This window comes from Rana temporaria, chromosome 13 (genome assembly GCF_905171775.1).
Source record: "Rana temporaria chromosome 13, aRanTem1.1, whole genome shotgun sequence".
Lineage (NCBI taxonomy): Eukaryota > Metazoa > Chordata > Amphibia > Anura > Ranidae > Rana > Rana temporaria.
Genome location: NC_053501.1, coordinates 77,935,656 through 77,959,537, shown reverse-complemented (window position 1 = coordinate 77,959,537; position 23,882 = coordinate 77,935,656). Strand labels below are relative to the sequence as shown.

At 44.3% G+C, this 23,882-nt stretch overlaps 1 protein-coding gene across 11 annotated transcripts in view; it reads right to left on the bottom strand.

The window, feature by feature from the left end:
- Positions 1-23,882, bottom strand: part of MTA1 (metastasis associated 1) — a 290,526-nt gene that overhangs the window by 8,041 nt on the left and 258,603 nt on the right. For 7 of the 11 annotated variants that reach the window (XM_040333257.1, XM_040333259.1, XM_040333258.1 and 4 more), the window contains one exon: positions 15,591-15,742. The exons of the other annotated variants lie outside the window; for them this stretch is intronic. In XM_040333257.1, the coding sequence (XP_040189191.1) occupies positions 15,591-15,742 (152 nt within the window). The remainder of the gene's footprint in view (positions 1-15,590; positions 15,743-23,882) is intronic. 11 annotated transcript variants of the gene reach the window in all.

Below are 23,882 nucleotides of genomic sequence, written 5' to 3'. Positions count from 1 at the left end.
TGTCTACTAGCTGGTATTGGGTAATACTACAAATAAGGTTCCGCACGTCTGCCCAGATTGGCTTGATAAGGGGACAGTCTCACCAGATATGCAGTAATGTGCCAGTCTGCCTGCATCCTCTCCAATATAGGGCTAGCACATCCTTGCATATACAGGACCCTATGTCAATGCGCTAAAAATGTAAAGCAGGACTCCAGTGTTTTAGAACTAACCGAGAAGGTATGGGATTGGCGATTTTCTCTATACTACTATCAGAGAAGCTGCAGCCCAATTCTCTCTCTCATTCTCTGATGTAATAGGGCACTGTATGGGTGGAAAGGTCTAGGAGCAATTTATTAAGTCTAAATACCAATTAGGTGGTGCCTTTCCACTTTGCAAGGGAATTTTATTGCTTAGTGTGGTTGCCACAAATATAGGGGGCCTCAAATACAGCCCTCGACAAGTTGTGGCTGTAGTGCGCTTTTCAAAATAACGGCACTGCAATGAAGTGCACAAAGTTCTATGCATTACAACAATGCATGGCCAAATATGCCTAGAAACATAGAAAAATTACGGCAGAAAAAAGACCAATAAGTGGTCCATTGAGTCTGCCCATTTTGTCATTTATTTTTGGGTGTGTTCTAAGCATGTCTGAAGCCACTTATTTTGACCGACTCGCTATCTGTTGGAGGTCGAATTCCAAGCATCAACTACCCCTTCAGTAAAAAAATACTTTCTAAGATTACATATTCCTGATCGTGTTCTTGATCTTAATTACATATTGAAAATCCTGCCCTCTTAAAGTGGTTGTAAAGCCAACCACACGACTTGCACCTACAGGTAAGCCTAGATTAGGGTTACCTGTAGGTGCAATAAATATCTCCTAAACCTACACGGTTATAGACAACGGCGCAGGCACACTGAGCGTGCCGTTTTTGTGAATGGTAAAAATCGGGGTTAATGCCGAATTTTCACGCATTCGCTGGAGCGGTGATAACAGGAAGAAGATCGTCGAAGACATGGCAGCGGAGGGCAAGCAGGAGAACTTCGGGGGCTTCGATCTCAGGTAAGTCGATCATAATGAGCTAGTATGCTATGCATACTAGCTCATTACTTCTTTCTCTTGCAGGGTTTAAAAACATTTTTATGAGGGTTTACTTCCTCTTTAAACCTTATGCACCCCTTTGATGTATTTAAAGGTTTCAGTCATGTCTCCCCTTTCCCTTCTTTCCTCTAGACCAATGGTCTCCAAACTGCAGCCTGTGGTTGGATGCGGCCCTTTGCTTGCTTTTATCTCGCCCTCGGGCATTATTCCGCCCACTGTCAGCAACCACAGGACATAGTTTATATCATTGACACTGATAACACAGCACTATTTCTACCACTGATGGGGCACTATTCCTTCCAATGACACCAATGATGGGGCACTATTCCTTCCAATGACACCATCGATGGGGCACTATTCCTCCCACTAATACCAACGATGGGGCACTATTCCTCCCACTAATACCAATGATGGGGCACTATTCCTTCCAATGACACCATCGATGGGACACTATTCCTTCCACTAATACCAACATTTGGGCACTATTTCTACCAATGACACCAACGATGGGGCATTATTCCTACCAATGACACCAACGATGGGGCATTATTCCTACCAATGACACCAACGATGGGGCACTATTCCTAGCACTAATACAAATAGGGCACTATTCCTTCCAATTAAAACAATAGGGCACTATCCACCATCCCACTACGCACTCAGTATTGCATGTGTAAGTAGCAAAGAGTAAGCAAAAAGTAGTGTAAAGCCAGCTTTACAAATATGCATTGTTGTAATGCGTGTTACTGCAATGCACAGGTATGGACGATTGATTGTGCATTATGGTTCAGTTAGGCCAAATGCCTTCAAGAATTAATTTCTGCTAATGTAGGCAATACACGCTTCTGAGGCCAATGGTGTAATCACGTTTTCCACAGTATATTGCCATTGTATAGACACGGTTTGAAATAAGATCTAAAATTCTACATATGGCCATTTTCTTCCTATATTGCCTGTTCACAAAAGGAGAATAAATTAAGTTCAGTTAAAGCATTATAGTCAAACTCTAAACTGATATATCCATCTCGCCTTCTCCTAATAAATTAAATGCTCTTGAAGTTTGTCATCCTAATTTTTCATATCAGCTCGGTTTACTTTTCTAAGGTCTCATGCACACTGGGCTTAAAAAACAAAACAGTTTTAACAGGCATTTGACTTTCTTTTTTTGCCTGTAAATGCAATGCTAGGTTTAGCCTATATGTCCATGCACACAGACATTTACAGGCAGACAAAAAAAAATTACCACCAGCTTTGTCAAGGCAAAAAAAACAAAACAATCCAATACTAGCCCCCAGACCCCCTCCCTAATACTTACCTGAGTCCTGTATCGATCCAGCACAGTGCCTGGCTTTAGTTCCAATCTCTCCTCTCCACCATTGGCTCCTGCTGCTGCTGTTTGTCAAGTCATGAGAGGAGTGAGCGGAGGGTGGGGATGGGGGTCGAGCCAGGCTGTGTGTCTATAGACGCACAGAGTCCAGCTTAGGATTGAGCACACATGAGTGCCCCCATAGCAAGTGGCTTGCTATGAGGACACTCGAAAGGGAGGAGGAGCCTAGAGTGCTGCCGAGGAAGACCAGAAGAGGAGGGTTGGGGCTGCTTTGTGTAAAACTATTGTACAAAGCAGGTAAGTTTAACATTTTTTTAAATAGCCTTTACTTTTATTTTAAACTGCAAATGCTTGACGTGCCTAAATGCATGTGCAAAATGCAGCTTTAGACAGGTTATTTTTTTAAGCAACTTTTCTCCTGTCAGGAGAAAAGACGTTCAGGGGAGTTGGGCAAATTCCAAGTATCCATGAGGCCTTATTGTTCATGGCTTTTTTAGCACTTGATGTGAGACGCCTGTGTCTTATTGTAGACTATTGTCCCTGTGAAAATATTTTTGCTATGGGATTATATTCAGTCGATATGAAACATTTTCATTCCTGTCTCCGATGACAAAGTATCCACACAGTCTATGTTTTAGAGTGCAGTTCTCAAAATTAAAAAATGAGCTCTCCTAAAGCAAAACTAAAATATATATTTTTAATGCAAACACTAAAAATTTTGCATGCATGCTTGCAAATCTGTTTTACATTATCCATATTTCATACTATCCTTATGCCATCTTGCGGATCATTAGTTGGAGATGATGAAGGTATTACTACTGTCTGAGGGAAGTGATAGAAAAATTCTCTTACAAAAAAAGTTATACATAAAAACCTTTATCATACTTTGCCAGGAACCAGATTTGTAAATGGGCAGTTCAGTCCCCACCCCAATTCTTCCTGTTTCCTGCTCTTTTATCAGTCCCTTGCAACTCATTTTGAATGATACAGTCAATCAAATGAGATTGGAGAGGCCCTACACGGTTCTGTGCAGTGATGGTGTCTGTCCCTTATGTCAGAGCATAACGCTGTAGCAGCTGACTTTTAATAAAAGGACACACCTGTCCAGTGATCCAGCACTGTCCTCACCCGGGCCTGTTCTTCGCTGGTCTTAGGGTCCTCAGTGCTGCCATGCTAACTGTGGGAAGCTGGCTGTGACTCCTTGTGGCGTCACAGCCAGCACCCCACTGTGCATGCGCAAGCTACTCTGCATCCTATGATCGGTCCTACAGCCTTCTGGGACCTGTGACGTGTCCCGAAAGGTTGCGAGGGAGGCCGAACTTCCACTTGAATTGCCTAGGTGGTCCAGGTAAATGTGAAATAAGTTCAGTTTTAAGATCATAAGCCTTATGAGACATTGATAAATGGAGCAATAAGCTTGTTTCCCATTACATGGACCATAAATACAAACAAAGAGCCATTATTTTTTATGTAAGCAGTAGCTGAGAGGTAAACCTGCACAGCATTAACTACATCTATGCAATGAAAAGAAAACAAAATTTGATGTACAGGGGCAAGAAAAGAGAGATGGAAGAACATTGTCCGGGATGAGGTGAAAGGCCAAAACCACCTTTAAAATGAAGAAGTTTCAGGCCTCAATATCACTTTATTCTTGTGTAGGACCCCATTAGGTTCTTTACAGGACAAGGCTACCAACTCAGACACACACCTCGCAGAGGTGATGGCAACAAGGAACGCAACCTTGTGAGTGATAGCGGAAGGGGGAATATCCCTGAGAGGTTCAAAAGGTGGTCTCTGAATGCCAAAAAAACAAAATTCAGATCCCAGTAGTCAGGTGGTTGTGAATACCTGGATATGAGAGGTCACAAGAGGGGCACCAATGAATGGAAGGCTAGCAGTCTTTGGAATATGATTGCAAGGGCCAAGATTTGTCCTCTATTAGTAGATTTCCTAGGTTTTAACAGCGTAGGAATTACTGAAGCAGAGGGACTCCGGCTCTCAAGACCTGGGGTTTAACAGCCATGCCATTAAAGCCAGCAACTGTGAAACAGGGTGGTAGACCAAACTTTGAAATAGAAGGTCCGGTTCATCTGGAAAAGCCCATGTGGTGTCTGCCAAAAGTCAGGTTAAAGAAGCATATCCACCCTGATCAGTTCAGAGCTACGAGGATCAAAGGAATCAATCTTGAGGAGTAGACAGGGAAGCAGTCTCAGAGGAGGAAAGGCTTATATAAGGCTTTGCACAGCATCCTCTGCTTCTGCTAGAGCAGTGGTTCTCAACTCCTGTCCTCAGGACCCACTAACAGGCCAGGTTTGCAAGATAACTCAAATACTGTACATAACAGGTAATATCATTTGCTGCTCAGTGATTGCAGTATTCTAGTCTGCATCTCCCCAAGGCAGGGCTGGAACAAAAATTTGGCCCTGGACTTTATCCAGACCAGCCCACTTTAATTCAATAAAATGCTGCCCCCCACCCCCCCGAAAAATCACGCCCACCAAAAGGCCCCTACATCCATTATTGTATATCATGAGAGGGTGAGAGAGAGGCGAGAGAGAGGGAGGGTTGAGGGAGAGGGGGGTGAGTGTAAGAAAAAGAGAGTGAGTGTCAAAGAGAGGGGGGGCGAGTGTAGGACCCCTTTCACACTGAGGCGTTTTTTTAGGAGCTTTTGGGCTAAAAATAGCGCCTGTAAAGCGACTGAAAAACGCCTCCGCTGCAGTCCCAGTGTGAAAGCCTGTGTGCTTTCACACTGGGGTGCTGCCAGGGCGTTAAAAAAAAGTCCTCCAAGCAGCATCTTTGGGGCGGTGGAGGAGCGGTGTACAAACTGCTACTGCTCATTGAAATGAATGGCCAACGCAGCTGAAGCACCTGCAAAGCACTTTAACCTTGAATTCGGCTGCTAGTGGGGGTTAAAAGCGCCTGCTAGACGCCGAAAAGTGCATCTAAAATGACAGTAAAGTGCTGCTAAAACTAGCAGTGTTTTACCGTCAATGCCCTGAGAGACAGAGGGGGGAGCTGAGAGACAGATGGGGGGGGGTCCGAGAGACAGATGGGGGGGGTCCGAGAGACATATGGGGGGGTCTGAGAGATAGAGGGGGCTGAGAGACAGAGGAGGGGGCTAAAAGTGGGGGGGCCTGAGAGACAGAGGGGGGGACTGAGAGACAGAGGGGGGGGGGGACTGAGAGAGTCTCCGTTTTTAAAAAGCAGCCCACTGAGCCATCGGCCCACCGGGAAACTCCCTGTAGTCCCTATGGCCAGTCCATCCCTGCCCCAAGGTAATTCTTAAAATCTGGCCTGTTAGTGGGTCCTGAGGATAGGAGTTGAGAACCACTGTGCTAGAGGATCACTGCATATGGAGACAAACCTGTCCAGTTTGTTGCAGATTCTAGAGGTCATAAAGTCCACATCTGGCATTCACCTGTCACACAGGTCTTGAAACACATCCGGGTGTAGGGACCATAACTTTGGATTCAGGCACTGATGACTGAGGCAGTTTGTTTGCCAATTGTCCACACCTGAAATGTGAGCAGACAAAAGAAGGCAACTTGGAATTCTGCCTGGGCTATATACTTGCAGAGACAGCAAAATCGCACAAAGCTCCAGAATATTGATAGGTAGATGAGATTCTTCTCTGCACTGTCCCACGAACAGTGGACTATACATACATGCCTGTTTCATCTACAAAAATGTGATTTTCTCTTCTACTTCCTGTTCAATAAATGTGTTAATCAGTCTGCACTTAGAGGCGCCTCTGTACCCTTCTTCTACCTTCTACAGGGGTGCAATCTGAGACATAATGTTGACCGTTTTTCATTTTTTTCAGTAAAAATTGTGGATCCCCTAAAACAATCCTCCACGGATATACCACCTACCTCCCTAATGTGGGCAAACCCACAACATAGGTCACAGTAAACATACTCTCTTGACACCGATTTCCTCACTTCTTAAAACATGGGACATGCTAAACACCACTCATTCACACTGACCCCTTTCTTGGGTAACCCCCGCCCCCCCAAGTTTAACAATCAGCTATTATATTTAATGGGAGACTCATGACCATTCTCCTATCTGTATTTCTCTCAAGTTACTGGTCCATCTGTCCCCTGATCAATAACCTTATGCATAATGTTAGTGTCATTATTTTCAGTTAACACTTAAAGCGGAGGTCCCGCTTGTCTCCCATTTCCCCCCACCACCATCCTCGGTGAGGGAATCAGGAAGTGAAGCCTTGCGGTTACACTGCCCCGGTTTCCTACTGCTCATGTGCGAGTAGCGTGGTACGTTCCCAGTGGTCCCCGCTGTCTCCTTGGACCAGTGTTTTTCCCAGAAGGCAGCGGGGGGAGGTGGAGTGACTCCCGTGGTATCTGCACCCCCCTGAAAGGTGCCAAATGTGACACAGAAGGGGGAGGGTTTCCGAAAAGCGGAAGTTCCATTTTTGGGTGGAACTCCGCTTTAAGCACAAGGAACGGGTACATAGGGACCTGACTCCCTTGAAATTGGAATAACCAACATAGATGCTTACAACACACTGGTAATTCCTATATGGTTTCTAGACTATATTAAACTTTATTGACCCATGCATTTCCACACTGACCGCTTTACAAAGCGGACTGGAATATGTAGTTGGCTTGTTTCCTTAGAAAAGGATACTTGAACATGTGTTTCCTTTTTACCCACAAAACTTTGATCTCCAGCCCAAAATTGCAAACTTCTCACATGTTGGTACCATTGTCTGGCCACTCTTTGCCCGTATTGGAATACTATCCAAGACTTATACACACCTGACTGGCACACCTCTTCAAACTTTCCCCTGGGAATGACTACAGGTCCAAGATATTGATTGCTATACCTAAAAGGACTCACTTTACTGTATTGCATTGCTGGCATCTGTCCATAAGGTTTTGACTTTGCCCGTTTCTGTATCCCAATTGCTATTTCTATGTTTTTTTAAATCTGAATAAAAGTATATTGTTTTAAAGAAATAAATATTTCAATATGACACAATGAAGTGGTAAAGCCTAGTACCAAAGGTTTCACTTTCACTTTAGTCTCTATGGGGTTGATTTACTAAATCTGGAGAGTGCAAAATCTATTACAGCTGTGCATGGTAGCCAATCAGCTTCTAACTTCAGCTTGTTTAATTAAGCTTTCACAAAATAAGGCTGCTTTCACACTGAGGCGCTTTGCAGGCGCTATTGCGCTAAAAATAGCGCCTGCAAAGCGCCCTGAAAGAGACGCTCCTTTATCTCCAGTGTGAAAGCCTGAGGGATTTCACACTGGAGCGTTGTGCTGGCAGGATGGTAAAAAAAGTCCTGCCAGCTGCATCATCGAGGTGCGATAGGAGCGGTGAAAATTCCACTCCTATAGCACCCCTGCCCATTGAAATCAATGGGGTAGCACCTCCAAACCACCCGCAAAGCGGCATTTATGCGGGCGCCTTTAACCCTTTGTCGGCCGCTAGTGGGGGTTACAATCTCCCCGCTAGCGCCCGAAAATCGCGTTAAACACACCGGTAAAGCGCCACTAAAAATAGCTGGGCTTTACCGCCAGCGCACCAAGCGCCTCAGTATGAAAGTACCCTAAACTGGAAGCAGATAAGTTTCTATGCAGAGCTGCACCAGATGTTTCACTTTCTAGTTTTAGTAAATCAACCCCTATGTAAGAAGCAATCTCAAAGCATATGGGTGTACTTAGGAAGTTAATTATTGGACTTTGTTACAGACCAGCCAGTGTTGATGAGGTGGAAACTCAGCTCCCTGCACAGATAAAAAAGAACTGTAAAGGGCTGGGATGGTGATAATAACGTGCCAGTAAGGTAAATGTAATGCCTATATTTAAAAAGGGAGTTTAATTCCATTTTAAAAGAAAAGGCTTTCTACACTATTCCAGCAACAGAGATTTAATAATAGTATGGTTTCATAATAATCTGGGAAATCCATGTTCAAGAAATAGATGTCTGAGTTGGCCTACTCTGCAGTGACTCCTTGCCCAGGGTTTCTCTATTGGTAGTCTTTGTTAGTGAAATACACAAAGATGGACTTGACATGCTTATTGTTATAATCAGCCAATCACATGGCAGCGACTCAGTGTATTAAGGCATCTAGATGTGATGAAGATGACTTGCTGAAGTTCAAACCAAGCACCAGAATGGGGAAGAAACGAGATTAAAGTGACTTTGAACATGGCATGGCTGTTGGTGCCAGTCGGGCTGGTCTGAGCATTTCAAAAACTATTGATCTATTGGGATTTTCACACACAAGAGAATGGATGAAAAAAGAGAAAATATTCAGTGAGCGGCAGTTGTATGGAGGAAAATGTCTTGTTGATGTCAGAGAATGGGCAGATGATAAAAAAGGGAACAGTAACTCAAATAACCACTTGTTACAACCAGGTATGCAGAATACCATCTCTGAATGCACAACACATCAGACCCGAAAGCAGATGGGCTACAGCAGCAGAAGACCACACTGGGTGCCATTCCTGTCAGCTAAGGACAGGAAACTGAGGCTAAAAATCGCAGAGGCTCACCAAAATAGGACAATAGAAGATTGCTCAAATCATCTCAAACTGTTTTTTTTTATTGTACATCACGGGACACAGAGCACCATAGTAATAACTATGTGGGTTTATACGCCACCTATAGGTGCATGGACACTGGTACACCCAAAAGACAGGAAGTCCCCCTCTATATAACCCCTCCCACACTGGGAGTACCTCAGTTTTTTTGTCACGGTTATTGATGTGCTAAAAAAAAAGGAGGCGGGAGCGTGTCAAGAAAATGGGGGGCATAGCTTAGACGCTGCCGGCGTGCACGTGGAAGCGGCCTGCACGTGATACACGGCACAGGACTTACTGGCTTTAAAAGCTTTTTACTCTGGAAGTGTCTGGTTGGCTGACAGTGGGACACAGAGCATACAAGGGCAAGTAAGCTATATGGGTGTTGGATACAGGCATTCTTAAGACACGTCTACTCAGCATCAGGCTGAGCAATTATAGCAGCATAATAATCATTTGCTGGACCAAAGCTCGGCAGTAGATGCACTGTGTTAGTACCTCTGCTTTTTGTGTTTAGGACTATGTCTTCCCGTAGTCAAGGGGGGAATACAGCAGGGGGGAGCGCAAGGTCGATGCGGTCAGGGTCTAAGGCTCCTAGTCGCACGTCCACAGTTCAATCCTCCCCTGAAGGACCTGGAGCAACTGGTCAGTCTGAGCCACCTGGACTCTCAGGTGTTGTAGACGCTTCCAACATTTCAGCCTCTGCATACGTCACGAAGGACGTTTTGGCTTCAGCACTGGCTGGTTTGGAAGGGAAGATAGCTGAGATGCTTGCCTCATCCTCCCAAGATGGGATCTTCCTGTATTAGAACCGAAATGGGTAGGAGCTATTAAACTACCTTTGGGGGATCGGGCAGAGGTATACGGTTCACTCCTCCTCTGTGGGTTCAGCCTCTGAAGAACCTTTCTCAGCCTCGTAATCCCAGAAATTGCTGATTCAATCCCTCACGGAGTTGGTCTGTTCTGAATACAAGTTGCCCCCAGCAGAGGTGGATGATGTTTCCTTTTCCTCTTTGGGTTCGATAAAACCTCCACAAGGTTCACATGCTTTCCCTGTACACCCATTGCTGGAGAAACTAATTTATGCAGATTTTTTTCCTCCTAAGAGGTTTTCTTTTTATCCCATGGAGAGAATTAGCTGGATTCAGGTATGCGGGCGCATCCTTGCAGCGGCGTAGCGTATCGTATTTACACTACGCCGCCGTAAGTTAGCAAAGCAATTACTGTATTCACAAAGTACTTGCCTGCTAAGTTACGGTGGCGTAGCGTAAATGGGGCCGGCGTAAGCGCGCCTAATTCAAATGAGGATGTGGGGGGCGTGTTTTATGTATATGAAGTGTGACCTGACGTGATTGACGTTTTTTAAGAACGGCGCCGTCTGTGTACATATCCCAGTGTGCATTGCGGCTAAGTACGCCGCACGGACGTATTGGTTTCGACGTGGACGTAAATTACGTCCAGCCCTATTCACGGACGACTTACGCAAACGACGTAAAATTTTCAAATTTCAACGCGGGAAAGACGGCCATACTTAACATTACTAGTCCAGCTATTTGATGGAATAACTATACGCCTGAAAATGCCTTACGTAAACGGCGTATCTGTACTGCGTCGGCCGGGCGTATGTTCGTGAATCGGCGTATCTAGTGATTTACATATTCTACGCCGACCACCTAGCGGCCAGCCTAAAAATTACACTTTAAGATATGAGGGTGTAAGACACTTACGCCGCTCGTATCTGGTTACCAGAATACGCTTAAATTTCGGCGCAGATTCAGACTTAGGCTGGCGTATCTACTGATACGACGGCCTAAGTCTTTCTGAATCTGCCTAAAAGTTTACAAAAAAGTGGGGTTTGCCAGCAGTAAATGCTGCTATCTCCTCTGTAAACAGGAGTTTGACTTGTCCAGTGGACAATATCCAAGTGTTTAGAGATACAGCCGATAAAAAACTGGAGTCCTTGCTTAAAGCCTAATTTTCTGTAGCCGCTACTGAAGGTTGTGCTACTGCACAGGCTACAGCAAATGAGGCTTTAAGCAAGGACTCCAGTTTTTTATCTGCTGGATCTGTAAACACTTGGACATTGTCCACTGGACAAGTCAAACTCCTGTTTACAGAGGAGATAGCAGCATCTACTGCTGGCAAACCATAGTCATTTGTCAATCCCTCAGGGATGAAATTAAGCAGGTTATCATGAGGGTACCTGCTCAAGGAGAAGAAGCCCAATATTTAGCTGAGATACCTAGGGCCTTATGTTTTGCGGTATACGCCATCAAGGATTCTATCCATCAGGCGTCTCGCCTTGCGCTCATGTTGGTACATATGCGTAGAATTTTGTGGTTAAAGAATTGGTCAGCCAAATTGCCATGCAAGAAGCTCTTGGCGGGTTTTCCCTTTCATGGGGAAAGGTTGGTTGGGGAAGATTTGGATAAATACATCCAAATAATTTCTAGTGGTAAGAGTACTCTTCTGCCGGTTAAGAGAAGGAGTAGGTGTCCTTCATTCAGACGTGCTTCCTCTCAAGTGCCACGGGCAACAGCCTCCAGGCAGTGAAGACGGCCTCCGCTGTCAGGGTCAAAGGGTAAGCCTCAGGACCAAGCACAGGGCCAGAAGAAGCCCTGGGGTCAATATCTCAAGACTTCCTAATGAAGGGGCGCCCCCGCTCGACCGAGTTGGGGGAAGACTTTGGTGGTTTTCAGAAACGTGGCAAGAGGAGATCCAGGACAAGTGGGTCATCTCTGTGATAGCCCTAGGCTACAAGCTAGAGTTTGAAGAGTTTCCACCGTTTCGTTTTCTAAAATCAAATGTTCCCAAAGACACCGTAAAGAGAGTCGTTATTTATGACACTAGACCGATTGATGTCTCAGGGGGTGATAATAGAGGCCCCCTCAGAAGAGCAGGGCATGGGTTTTTATTCAAATCTCTTCACAGTACCAAAACCGAATGGAGATGTCAGACCCATTTTAGATCTCAAAGATCTGAATCGCATCCTAAACATCCGCTCTTTTCGCATGGAGTCAATCCGGTCAGTCGTCTCTATCCTATGGGGAGGAAAAGTTTGATGAGTCACGCTCATCAGAAGTTTCTGCGTCTGCTTGGAACAAAAAGACCCAAGCCTTGGATTATCCAATCTGGCTCCAAAGGTGCACCAGAGTCTCAGTTGGTGGTTGATAACCAGGAATTTACAGAAAGGGAAATTCTTCATTCCGGTTACTTGGAAGATAGTAACAACGGATTTCAGCCTATGCGGCTGGGGAGCAGTCCTAGAAGAGACCACTGTTCAAGGGAAGTGGTCAGAGTCTGAGAAGATCTTGCCCATCAACATCCTAGAGATTCGGGCAGTACGTCTGGCTCTAATGGCCTGGACGTTCAGTTCGCAGAATTGTCCTGTCAGGATACAGTCTGACAATGCCACAGCAGTGGCCGATATCAATCACCAAGGGGGCACCAGAAGTCACGCAGCCAAGAGGGAGGTGAACCATAATCTGACTTGGGAAGAGGAACATGTTCCTTGCCTACCTGCAGTCTTCATCCCAGGAGTGGAGAATTTGCAGGCGGATTTCTTGAACAGTTATTCTCGGGAGAATGGTCTCTACAGCCCTACGTCTCTCTGGCCATATGCCAAAGATGGAGTACCCCAGACATAGATCTGTTGGCATCCAGGTTCAACAAGAAGTTGGACAACTTTGTCTCAAAAACAAGGGATCCACCTCACGCTTGGGACAGATGCGTTAGTGACCCCGTGGGATCAGTTTTCACTGATTTATGCATAACTCCCAATTCAGCTGCTACTTTGGCTTATTCGCAAGATCAAGGAGGAAGGGAAGCCGGTAATCCTAGTAGCCCCGGCGTGGCCCAGGAGATCCTGGTACAGTTAAACCTCGGTTTAAGAGTAACTTGATTTGCGAGCAACTTTTTTTTTTATTCTGACTCGGTTCGGAGTGTTGACTTGAAAGACGAGCAGAATTCAAGCTAAATAGGCCTGCAGTACCTCATTTGGCCTGAGCTACGGGGGCGCAGGAGCCGAGAAAAGTCAAACATTGGCCTGCAGTACCTCATTTGGCCTGAGGTATGGGGGCGCAGGAGACGTGCCGAAGTGTCCTCGGACCTTTTCGGCGCTCTCTGGCTCCCCCATCTCTGGCCGCATTTGGTATTGCATCCCATTGAAGTTAATGCAGAACAAATTATTTTCGTTTCTATTGACTTCAATGGGAAAACATGCTTTGATATGCGAGTACTTTGGATTACGGGCATACTCCTGGAACGGATTATGCTTGTAATCGGAGGTTCAACTGTATACAGAGATCATGAGGATGGCAGTAGGGGATTCATGAACTCTTCCATCCCGTCCAGACCTGCTGTCGCAAGGGCCGGTATTCCATCCTGCCTTACAGTCGCTAAATTAAGCAGTTTGGCTATTGAAACCCACATCCTAAAGAGTCAAGGGCTTTCAGGATCAGTGATTACCACCCTGATTATTGCTAGAAAGCCGGCCTCTAGGACCATTTATTATAGGGTCTGGAGGGCCTATATCTCCTGGTGTGAAGCCAAGGGTTGGCACCCTTGAACGTATGTTATAGGGAGAATTTTTGCCTTTCTACAGTTGGGGGTAGAAATAAAGCTGGCCCTGAGTATGATCAAGGGTCAGATCTCGGCGTTGGCAGTATTTTCCCAAAGGCCGCTTGCTTTGCATTCTTTGATCTGGGTCTTTATACAAGGGATGGAAAAAGAAAGCCCGCCGCTCCAGGTGAGTGCAATGAGCAATCAATGTCCTCCTCAGAGACCGTGGGTGCTGGCAATTGCTTTTGCAAAACTGACAAACCTAGATTCAAATCCCATGGGCACAAGGGTGACCTGACTGGCGGAGTTATCAGAGTTACCCCTTGTATAAAGATAAGGAGGAAAGATGTATAGACAGCCGCACACCAAAAATAACCTTAGAAGGTAGCCTTTATTAGTGCAAAAAGGATAAAAGCACTACAAAACACAGCAAGTAGCAGGATATATATAGCTGACGCGTTTCGCATAGAGACCTCTGTGTGAAACGCGTCAACTATATATATCCCACTGCTTTCTGGGTTTTGTAGTGCTTTTATCCTTTTTGCACTAATAAAGGCCATCTACTAAGGTTATTTTTGGTGTGCGGCTGTCCATATATCTTTCCTCCTGATCTTTATACAAGGGGTAACTCTGAAAACTCCGCCAGTCAGGTCACCCTTGTGCCCATGGGATTTGAATCTAGGTTTGTCGGTTTTGCAAAAGCAACCCTTTGAGCCGATATGCAATATTTGTTTGCTTCTTTTGACAAGGAAATTGGTGTTCTTAGTTGCAGTAACCTCCGCAAGAAGAGTATCAGAATTAGCTGCTTTTTCGTGTAAAGAGTCATACATAAGCATTCCTAAGGACAAGGTAGTGTTGTGTCCTCACCCAACCTTTTTGCCTATGGTAGTGTCAGGTTTTTATCTGAACCAAGATGTTTACTTGCCTTCCTTTTTTCCAGATCCTTGTTCTGCAGAAGAAAGATTGTTACATTCTCTCGATGTAGTTAGAGCAGTCAAGGTCCATCTGAAGGCGACAGCTCAGATACAGAAAACTGATGTTTTTTGTTTGTACTGCCAGAAGGCCCCAGCAAAAGGCCAGGTAGCATCGAACTCAACTATTGTTAAATGGATTTGTCAGGTGATTAGTCAGGCTTATGGTCTGAAAAGAAGGGTTCTGCCTTTTCAGGTTAAAGTGCACTCTACCAGGGCAGTCAGTGCTTCATGGACAGTGCATCACCAAGCCTCTATGGCTCAGATTTGCAAGGCCGCTACTTGGTCATCAGTGCATACATTCACAAAATTCTATCAGATGGATATAAGATGGCAGGAGAATGCAGCCTTCGGGGCACAGTGTTCTGCGGGCGGCAGTATAAGTCCTCACGCCTGGTGGCGGCGGCTGTTTTGCTTTGTGTCTCCCTACCCTCAGATGGCATTGCTTTGGGACATCCCACATAGTTATTACTATGGTGCTCGGTATCCTGTGATGTACGATAAAGAAAATAGGATTTTTATAACAGCTTACCAGTAAAATCGCTTTTTTTGGAGTACATCATGGGACACAGGAGGTCCCTCCCCTCTCATTGGGATTATATATATATATTGCTTTGCTACAAAAACTGAGGTACTCCCAGTGTGGGAGGGGTTATATAGAGGTGGACTTCCTGTCTTTTGGGTGTGCCAGTGTCCATGCACCTATAGGTGGCATATAACCCATATGGTTATTACTATGGTGCTCTGTGTCCCATGATGTACTTCAAGAAAAGGATTTTACAGGTAAGCTGTTATAAAAATCCTATTTTTGGAACATGACAAGCACCTTTGAATGTGGTGGAACGAGAGATTCGCATCATGGATGTGCAGCCGACAAATCTGCAGCAAATGCGTGATGCTATCATGTCAATATGGACCTAATAAAGTGACCAGTGAATGTATTTTTCTATTCGTCAAAGCACAAATAACACAACACAAAATGTTACTCGAATATAATTAGCCCTTTAATGTGGTTAAAGGACAAGAGAAGCCAAGAGAATTCACAGATCATCATCAGGACTATTTTACATTATATAATGCTATCAGGACTTACCTTGTTTCCTCTGTTGCCATATAAAAAACATCATCGGGAGCATCAATCCAATTCATCTGCCTCCTCTTGACTGGAGGCAAGCAGCCTCCTCGGATTAATCTGACCTTTGCTGGGTAGGATTTCCCATTGAGCAGTAAGTTTCGGTTTGGTCCCTTGTAGATAAAAATAAAACACAACTCTAAAAACCTAAAAGCTACATCTTCAGTGCTTCATAACATTGCCTGCAAACCATCAATGCTTTAACAAATAAAATTACTTTCATACACACAAACATACTATTCCCTTATACTGAATGGATTTATCAGAACACGCCAATAAGCACAGCACTTAACAAATGTGATTTGTCAGCTTCCAGACTCTGAAGCCAGCAGAGTGCAACTTATCTGAAGTTCCAAAAAAATTAAAAAAAATAAAACACAGGAGGAAAGCTTGATCATGTGACCTGTAAAAGTCACATGGACGGCTCTTTCCCAGTAAGGCTGGGTTCACACCTATGTGAATTGGATACGGGGTTTCCAATTTGCATAGCAGGAAAATGTGACTGTCTCTCTACGGAGCCGGTTCACATATCTCTGGGGCGGCTGCGTCTTTGCCTCCGTTCCAGGGCCGAATACAGGCAAAGTATCTGCCCTGATTCATCCTTGAAATGGAGAACAAGGATGGACAGCGTTGCTGTGTGATCCGTGGCCAGTTAAGGTGTGAACCGAGCCTTACAGAGGCCTGATTTTTATAAAATGGGATTGGCGGCGATGTGATTTTTTTTTTTTAGAGAAGGTAGGGCCACAGGAGGTGAGAATGGCTATAAAACTATACAATAGCGATATAAAGTTCAACTTTTGGCAGTTATTAAAATAAAATATGTAATTGTGTGCTTCTTTATTAATAATTCAATGCGTGTTTTACATACAACTAGCATAAAGCAAATCTGTCTGTATATCAGTGTCCTGACACTTTGCAGAGCGGAACTCATTCTGGGAGAAAAAGGATAGCTCTGGGAGCTAACCAGGCTCTACTGAACACACGTGTGCTGACAGGGAATATGCTGATGGGGGTTTGGAGCAGAGCGAAAGATATATAGTATTTGGTGTGGCTCCTTCATTGTTCAGGTAGCCAGCTGTGAATGGAAATACAATGGCATTTGTACCCTCCTGCAATTGGTGGATGTAAATGAATCACAAAATCATTTGGCAGACCCGATATGCATTTTTATTTTCCTGGATCTCAGATTTAAGAAAAATATTCTTTCTGGTTTTAAAATGCCCCTTCAAAAACAAGATATTAATGTCCTCTATAAAGTAGCCTTGTGCAAAATGATGCCCTGCATGTATGTTTTTTTGTATATGTTACATCCTTACTAGAAGTGCAGAAGTATGCCTACATAAGTCTTAGAGGCATAGCTGACAATTGTTGACTGATTAAGGTGACCTCACTTTCAACAAGCATCTTGAAACATGAAAAATATACCTTTGCAGTTCCCCCCTCCCCGACCTCACCACTGCTAGTGTTAAAAGCTAGTTTTTGCCAAAGGTTCATGTAGCTTCATCCTTTCATTGGACCAGTCCCTCAAAGCCTTTTCTCTTCGCCACTCTGGTGATCACAGCTCTGACATCATCATGTACAATGCAGGACCAGCACTCCTGCGTTATAAGTGAAGACGTCAACGGCTCCCTATCTTTCAAGTACTTTTTGGTTCTGGAATGTGAACAGTTACTAGTGGATTCATCATAATAAGTATTTATGTGACACTTTTCAGGCCTAGTAGATAATGTCCTCAAGTCAATCGTCAAATACTTCTAGTTTTCTTCAGAATCCAAGTTTTTCCTAAAAGATGTTACAATATTCAGCAACTACTACCACAATGCTGCTAGTTACCATGGATATACGTGAAGAGTAACATCCCGGAAATCAAAGCATGCCATACATTTTTGTCATCCTCATTGAACTAAATACATTTTAACCCAAAATCAAAAATGTAATATACTGAAGCTTAGTGGCTTCATTTGTTCTCTATTGTTCAGGCTCTTTACTCATTAAATTTACTTAGTAATCCTACAAATAAATTCCTGTTCTAATGCCGCTTCCCTTCCTCACTCCATTGTATCTATAGAGTTACAGCACTGTTATCCTAGGCTGCTCTCCTGCTTCAAACCATCCTCCTTTCTTCATATTCATTACATGGGGGCACGGGAATTTGTAGTGTACAGGGACAGCTTAGAAGGAAGATATCACGGTTTGTTTTTTCAGGTGAACTCACAGTACAAGGACACAGCATTTTTCACATGATCAACAGGTATTTTGTATTTATATTTATAAGGACTGGTAAGTTGTAATATAATACAGTATCTTACAATATCTTATCTTACAAAAGTGAGTACGCCCCTCACATTTTTGTAAATATTTTATTATATCTTTTCATGTGCCAACACTGAAGAAATTACACTTTGCTTCAATGTAAAATAGTGAGTGTGCAGCTTGTATAACAGTGTAAATTAGCTGTCTCCTCAAAATAACTCAACACACAGCCATTAATGTCCAAACTGTTGGCAACAAACATGAGTACACCCCTAAGTGAAAATGTCTAAATTGGGTCCAATTAGCCATTTTCCCTACCCGGTGTCATGTGACCTGTTAGTGTTACAAGGTCTCAGGTGTGAATGAGGAGCAGGTATGTTACATTTGGTGTTATCGCTCTCACTCTCTCATATTGGTCACTGGAAGTTCAACATGGCACCTCATGGCAAAGAACTCTCTGAGGATCTGAAAAAAAGCCTAGGCTATAAGAAGATTGCCAAGACCCTGAAACTGAGCTGCAGCACGGTGGCCAAGACCATACAGCGGTTTAACAGGACAGGTTCCACTCAGAACAGGCCTTGCCATGGTCAACCAAAGAAGTTGAGTGCACATGCTCAGCGTCATATCCAGAGGTTGTCTTTGGGAAATAGACGTATGAGTGCTGCCAGTATTGCTGCAAAGTTTGAAGGGGGGGGGGTCAGGATGTCAGACCATACACCGCACGCTGCATCAAATTGGTCTGCATGGCTGTCGTCCCAGAAGGAAGCCTCTTCTAAAGATGATGCACAAGAAAGCCTGCAAACAGTTTGCTGAAGACAAGCAGACTAAGGACACGGATTACTGGAACCATGTCCTGTGGTCTGATGAGACAAAGAGTACAAAGACACGTGTGTCTTGCCTACAGTCAAGCATGGTGGTGGGAGTGTCATGGTCTGGGGCTGCATGAGTGCTGCTGGCACTGGGGAGCTACAGTTCATTGAGGGAACTATGAATGCCAACATGTACTGTCACATACTTTAGTAGAGCATGATCCGCTCCCTTCAGAGACTGGGCCGCAGGGCAGTATTTCAACATGATAATGACACCAAACACACCTCCAAGACGATCACTGCCTTGCTAAAGAAGCTGAGGGTCTCTAACATCCACCAGCTCCGTGATGTCGTCATGGAGGAGTGGAAGAGGACTCCAGTGGCAACATGTGAAGCTCTGGTGAACTCCATGACCAAGAGGAGAGCAATGCTGACAGCACTCATATGTCTGTTTCCCAAAGACAACCTCTGGATATGACGCTGCGCATGTGCACTCAACTACTTTGGTCGACCATGACAAGGCCTGTTCTGAGTGGAACCAGTCCTGTTAAACCACTGTATGGTCTTGGCCACCGTGCTGCAGCTCAGTTTCAGGGTCTTGGCAATCTTATAGCCTAGCCTTTTTTTCAGATACTCAGAGAGTTCTTTGCCATGAGGTGCCACATTGAACTTCCAGTGACCAATATGAGAGAGTGATGCCGCGTACACACGATCGGTTCATCTGATGAAAACGCTCTGATGGACCGTTTTCATCAGACGAACCGATCGTGTGTGGGCCCCATCTGTTTTTTATCCATCAGTGAAAAAACTAGGAACTTGTTTTAAAATGATCTGATGGTTAAAAAAACTATAGAAAAAAATGATCGTCTGTGGGCACGTCCATCGGTTAAAAATCCACGCATGCTCAGAATCAAGTCAACGCATGCTTGGAAGCATTGAACTTCATTTTTCTCAGCACGTTGTCGTGTTTTACGTCACCACGTTCTGTCACAATCGTTTTTTTAACTGATGGTGTGTAGGCAGGGCCGGCCTTTGGGGTGTGCGAGCTGTGCGGCTGCACAGGGCGCCATGGGCAACAGGGGGCGCCGTGCGGCACACACAGCTCACAGAATGTGAGTCACATCAGGGCCGATCCTAGATGGGGTGCAGTTCACCCAGGCGCCACAGAGGTGGGGGCACTCAAGCGCCAGAGTGCTCCCCTACCTCCCCCTCCCCCTTGTTGGTGTCTCGCTCACAGCTGCCGCGCTGTTTCCCAGGTCCGTCCCCCCACACCCCCCATCTAATGTTGTCCCTCAGGGATCTCCAATGTCTCCGTAGACGGCCTGAGTTGGTGGGTGTAGCTGGGGTGTGGCTGCCTCCTCTACTGCTCCCACAGACTCCTTCTTCAGCTGTGGGATCAGCCAGAGTGGAGAAAAACGAGGACACAGCAGCATCTCCAGGCATGCTGTAAGTTAGTTACTGCACATGTCCCTACATAGAGTCCTGACCTGGCACCATACCACCCCAGCCTGCCCTATGCCACCTCAGCCTGCCCTATGCCACCTCAGCCTGCCCTACACCACCTCAGCCTGCCCTATGCCACCGCAACCTGCCCTATACCAACCGAGCCTGCCCTATGCTACCTCAGCCTGCCCTATGCCACCGCAACCTGCCTTATATTACCCCAACCAGCCCTATATCGCCCCAGCCGTCCCAATACTACCCTATACTTTCATTTACAGGGGCCATTAGGGGGGCGCCACAGGATTATCTCGCACAGGGTGCCTGAACACCTAAGGCCGGCCCTGTGTGTAGGCAAGACTGATGAAAGTCAGCTTCATCGGATATCTGATGAAAAAATCTATCAGACCGTTTTCATCGGATGAACCGATCGTGTGTACAGGGCATTAGAGTGATAACACCAAATGTAACACTTGAGACCTTGTAACACTAACAAGTCACATGACACCGGGGAGGGAAAATGGCTAATTGGAACCGAATTTGGACATTTTTACTTAGGGGTGTACTCACTTTTGTTGCCAGCAGTTTAGTCATTAATGGCTATGTGTTGAGTTATTTTGAGGGGACAGCAAATTTACACTGTTATACAAGCTGTACACCAACTACTTTACATTGTAGCAAAGTGTAATTTCTTCAGTGTTGTCACATGAAAAGGTAGAATAAAATATTTACAAAAATTTGAGGGGTGCACTCACTTTTGTGAGATACTGTATATGTGTATTGTTGGGGTTAGATCTACATTAAAGGAGCAGTAAAGGAAAAAAATGTTTTTGCTGAAATTACTGTTTACAGGGTACAGAGACATAGGGCCAGATTCTCATAGATCCGGCGTATCTCTGCGGCGGCGTAACGTATGTCATTTACGTTACGCCGACGCAAGTTTTACAGGCAAGTTGCCTGTAAAGTTGCGGCGGCGTAGTGTAAATCACCTGGCGCAAGCCCGCCTAATTCAAATTAGCCGGTTAGGGGGCGTGGAGCATTTAAATTAAGCACGTTCCCGCGCATTGGGCCGTCCGGAAAATATACCAGGGTGCATTGCTCCAAATGACGTCGCAAGGACGTCATTGGTTTCGACGTGAACGTAAATGGCGTCCAGCCCCATTCACGGACGACTTACGCAAACAACGTAAAATTTTTAATTTCAACGCGGGAACGACGTCCATACTTAACATTGGTTGCCCCTAATATAGCAGGGGTAACTTTACGCCGCGCAAACCTAACGTAAACGTTGTAACTTCATTGCATCAACCGCGCGTACGTTCGGGAATTCGCGTATCTAGCTAATTTGCATACTTGACGGGGAAAACGACGGAGGTGACACCTAGCGGCAAAAAAAAAAAAAAAAAGCATTTAAGATCCGACAGCGTAAGAGCCTTACGCCTGTCGGATCTAATGGATATCTATGCGTAACTGATTCTAAGAATCAGTCGCATAGATACGACGGCCCAGATTAGGGCTTAGGACGGCGTACATGGCGTTGCGCCGTCGTAAGCCCTTTGAGAATCTGGGCCATAATAGTTAACTGATTCCTTTTAAAAATTATTAAAAATAGATAAAAATCAATCATATAATGTGCCTGCAGTTTAGTTTCACTTGTTTCATGTTTCTGTGAAGTACAGAGACACACAGAACAAAAACAAACAAACACAGGGCAGTGTTTGTTTTTAAAAAGAATCTGATTGGTTCTGAGGAGTTTTAGACACACAGTAATCACACCTTCTTGATTATGGATCACAGTGAGAAGCTCGCATGAGTTTTTTCATAAGGAGCCAGACAAGCAGGAAGTGTGGAGATCAGAGAAGGATTACAGCTACTTCAAAGCAAAAACGAACAATGAGGACATGAAACCAGGACTGCAGTAAGGTAAAGGAAGCTATTTAGCTAAAAAATAAAATTCCTTTAGTGACCCTTTAAGGATGTTATTTTTTTACTCTCACTTCTGATAATGAGATATAAAGTATTTTCTGCCCCTGAGGTCCGACCACGAAGGGAAGTAAAACTGCACTACAGTATGCCAACTTATTTAGTGAGTTAAAGCACAAATTGTCAATGCCCTACAAAAGATGCTATATTGTATTAGTACATTAAATGTATCATATTATATAACACATTCTGTCCATCAAATTAAAAATGAGCACTTCCATCAACTCTGTAAACATCTTGTACACCACAGTGTCCCTAAAAGCTGGTAAATTGCAAACCTTGTATGCTGTACGCCATGATACTAGCTTCCACCCCCAACCTACCAAGATCATACACAGTTGTAAATATTCTGGCCTAGATGATCATAACAAAAAATTCTACAGCACCAGATTTATCAATATAAACATTGAAAATATTTCTTACAATACAAGGTTAAAAAAACAAATTCACATACACTGCAGTAACCACATACAGCTAAACTCTACAGTTTATAAAGAAGCTAACAATTTAGCGACCGTTCCACATACATTTACTGCGGCGGAGCGGCCGCTCAGTGCCAGATCACGTACTGGTATGTGATCTGACACTTCCGGTTCTGGGGTGCATGTGTGCCACCAGCGACTCGCTCACGATGTGATTGGACACAGCAGGAGCCAATCAGCGGGTCCGGCAGATTCGATGTCCGCCGGGACCCGCTGATCGTTCAGGATACATGCAAAACAGCAGATTGTGATTCTGTTAGCAGGGAAGGCTTTGATCCTGTGTTTCTGCTAAACAGAAACATAGATCTTTGCCTTCCCCCAATTAAAGCACCTCTCCCCCAGTTAGTAAGCACAACCTAGATATACATGTATCCCTTTGATCACCCCTGATGTTAACCCCTTTCCTGCCAGTGTCATTAGTACAGTGACAGTGCATATTTTCTTAACACTAATCGCGGTATTACTGGTCCCCAAAAAGTGTCAAAAAAGTGTTAGTTAGGTGTCCGATTTGTCCGCACCAATATTGCGGTCCCTCTTTAAGTTGCTGATTGCCGCAATTACTAGTAAACATGTAAAATAAATCAATAAAAATATTCCACAGTTTGTAGACACTATAACTTTTGCGCAAACCAATCAATATACGCTTATTGGGAAAAAAAATATCAAAAAATGTTGCAGATAACATATTGGACTAAATTTATGAAGAAATTAGATTTATATTTTTTATTTGGTTTGTTTTTTTTTTTAAATTGTCGTTCTTTTTTTTTTTATAGTGCAAAAAATAAAAACGGCAGAGGTGATCAAATACCACCAAAAGAGAGTTCTATTTGTGGGGGGAAAAAAAGAACAAAAAACTTATTTGGGTAAAAGTGTCACATGGCAATTGTCAGTTAAGTGTTGTATCGCAAAAAATAGCCTGGTCACGAAGGGGGTAAAATCTTCCGGAGCTCAAGTGGCTAAATTCCCCTCTTTCCTTGGCTGTGTCTTCCTTTTCCACGGCAATCAATATATTCAACCCAATGAAGTGACTATTTATTATTACTTTGAAATAAATTTGAGCTTCAACCCCTTTTTGTATACATAGTTTTACAATAGCACAATAGCAGGTAAGTCATGTGAGTTAGAAGGATTGGCATTGTTGCCGATATAAATGCTCATTTTCTGTAGGTTAAATATGCAGAGCAATGGGACTTATGTCAGAGAATGCAAATTCTTTGTTTAGATCTCTCATTCTATATACACTGTAACAAAGGAAGGTCTTTATTTAGTGTAAAATATAGTGTAGA